Raw genomic sequence first — 2,500 nt, 5'->3', positions numbered from 1 at the left:
TGAAGGCTTTGGGTGTTGAGGGGCTGTCTTGGTTGACACGCCTCATCAACATTGCGTGGAAGTCTGGGACAGTGCCTAGGGGATGGCAGACCGGGGTGGTGGTTCCCCTACTTAAAAAGGGGGACCCCGGGTGATACTGTGGGAGGTGCTGCAGGAGTATGGGGTGAGGGGGTCACTTCTGAGGGCCATCCAATCCCTGTACGCCCAAAGCGAGAGTTGTGTCCGGATACTCGACAGTAAGTCGGACTCGTTTCCCGTGAATGTTGGCCTCCGCCAGGGCTGCGCTTTATCACTAATCCTGTTCGTGATTTTCATGGATAGGATATCGAGGCGTAGTCGTGGAGGAGAGGGGTTGCAGTTCGGTGACCTGAGGATCTCATCGCTGTTCTTTGCAGATGATGTGGTCCTTATGACATCATCGTTCTGTGACCTTCAACAGTCACTGGATCGGTTCGCAGCCGAGTGTGCAGCGGTTGGGATGAGGATCAGCACCTCAGAATCTGAGGCCATGGCTCTCAGCAGGAAACCGGTGGATTGCCTACTCCGGGTAGGGAATGAGCCCTTACCCCAAGTGAAGGAGTTCAAGTACCTCGGGGTCCTGTTCGCGAGTGAGGGGATGATGGAGCGAGAGATTGGCCGGAGAATCAGAGCAGCGGGGGGCGGTATTACAGTCACTTTACCGCACCGTTGTGACGAAAAGAGAGCTGAGCCAGAAGGCAAAGCTCTCAATCTACCGGTCGATCTTCGTTCCTACCCTCATCTATGGTCATGAAGGCTGGGTCATGACCGAAAGAACGAGATCACGGGTACAAGCGGCCGAAATGGGTTTTCTCAGACAGGCGGCTGGCGTCTCCCTTAGAGATAGGGTGAGAAGCTCAGCCATCCGTGAGAGACTCGGAGTAGAGCCGCTGCTCCTTTACGTTGAAAGGAGCCAGTTGAGGTGGTTCATCTAGTAAGGATGCCACCTGGGCGCCTCCCTAGGGAGGTGTTCCAGGCACGTCCAGCTGGGAGGAGACCCCGGGGAAGACCCAGGACTCGGTGGAGAGATTATATCTCCTCACTGGGAACGCCTCGGGATCCCCCAGTCGGAGCTGGAGGATGTGGCCCGGAGAAGGGAAGTTTGGGGTTCCTTACTGGAGCTGCTGCCCCCGCGACCCGATCCCGGATAAGAGGTCGACGATGGATGGATGGAACTTTTTAAGGATCCGCGGGACCCCAGTAAATAACCTTTACTAGAAGTAAAACTAGAACTTTACCAGAAGAAAGCCAGTGCATGTGATGTGTGTGTGTGTGTGTGTGTACCTGTGCAGGTGGACTCTGCAGTGGGTTGTTTTCTAATTGGAGGGACTGGAGCTGTTTCATCGTCCTGTAACACACCGGGATGGTGGACACCTTGTTACAGGAGAAGTCAAACTTCACCAGAGGAAGGCTGGCCAGGTCTGCAGGAAGAACACACACACACATTTTTATTTTTTATTATACACACGTAAAGGAACAAAATAACAACACCACCAAACCAAAAATAGAATAGAATAGAAATAGAAGATATAGAGAACATGAAAGAGTGCAATACAGGAAGAATATGCAGGAAGAATATGCATATACACCCATACTTACATATATATATATATATATATATATATATATATCTATATATGTCTCTATATATGTACATACATAGAGACATATATAGAGATATATCTACACATAAACACGATATTATTTTCTAGATTAATGGTTTGTTCTTTAAAACATCAGAAAATAGTGAAAAATGTTCGTCCCAGTTTCTCAACGTCCAGTTTCTTTAAATGTCTTGTTCTGTCAGGTATTCACTGTAATGATATAAAACTGAGTGAAGCAGCAAATCTCCACATTAGTGCATGAAAATCGATTATCAAAGTTGTTGTTTTAGTTTTTTGTTGATAGACATATAGATTAGTGGACTACTCCTCGCAGCGCACACAAATCACATGCACACACATGCAGTATGTATATACACACACACACACACATACACACACACACACATGCAGTATGTATACACAAACACACACGCAGTATGTATACACACACACGCAGTATGTATACACACGCACACACACACGCAGTATGTATACACACACACACGCAGTATGTATACACACACACACATGCAGTATGTATATACACACACACACACACACACACATGCAGTATGTATATAAACACACGCGCAGTATGTATACACACGCACACACACACACACATGCAGTATGTATACACAAACACACGCAGTATGTATACACGCACACACACACACACAGTATGTATATACACACACACACACACACACACACACACACACACACATGCAGTATGTATATACACACACACACACACACACACACATGCAGTATGTATATACACACACACACACACACACACACATGCAGTATGTATATACACACACACACACACACACACACATGCAGTATGTATATACACACACACACACATGCAG

The 2,500-nt window shown here is 47.0% G+C and overlaps 1 protein-coding gene across 1 annotated transcript in view; it reads right to left on the bottom strand.

The window, feature by feature from the left end:
• The window catches only part of lrch1 (leucine-rich repeats and calponin homology (CH) domain containing 1), a 49,763-nt gene that overhangs the window by 2,725 nt on the left and 44,538 nt on the right, over nt 1-2,500 (bottom strand). The window contains exon 5 of the mRNA XM_029426409.1: nt 1,303-1,439. Coding sequence (XP_029282269.1) covers nt 1,303-1,439 — 137 coding nt within the window. The remainder of the gene's footprint in view (nt 1-1,302; nt 1,440-2,500) is intronic.

The sequence above is a fragment of the Cottoperca gobio genome, unplaced genomic scaffold (genome assembly GCF_900634415.1).
Source record: "Cottoperca gobio unplaced genomic scaffold, fCotGob3.1 fCotGob3_174arrow_ctg1, whole genome shotgun sequence".
In the NCBI taxonomy this organism is placed as follows: domain Eukaryota; kingdom Metazoa; phylum Chordata; class Actinopteri; order Perciformes; family Bovichtidae; genus Cottoperca; species Cottoperca gobio.
This window is presented reverse-complemented; position numbering and strand designations above follow the sequence as displayed.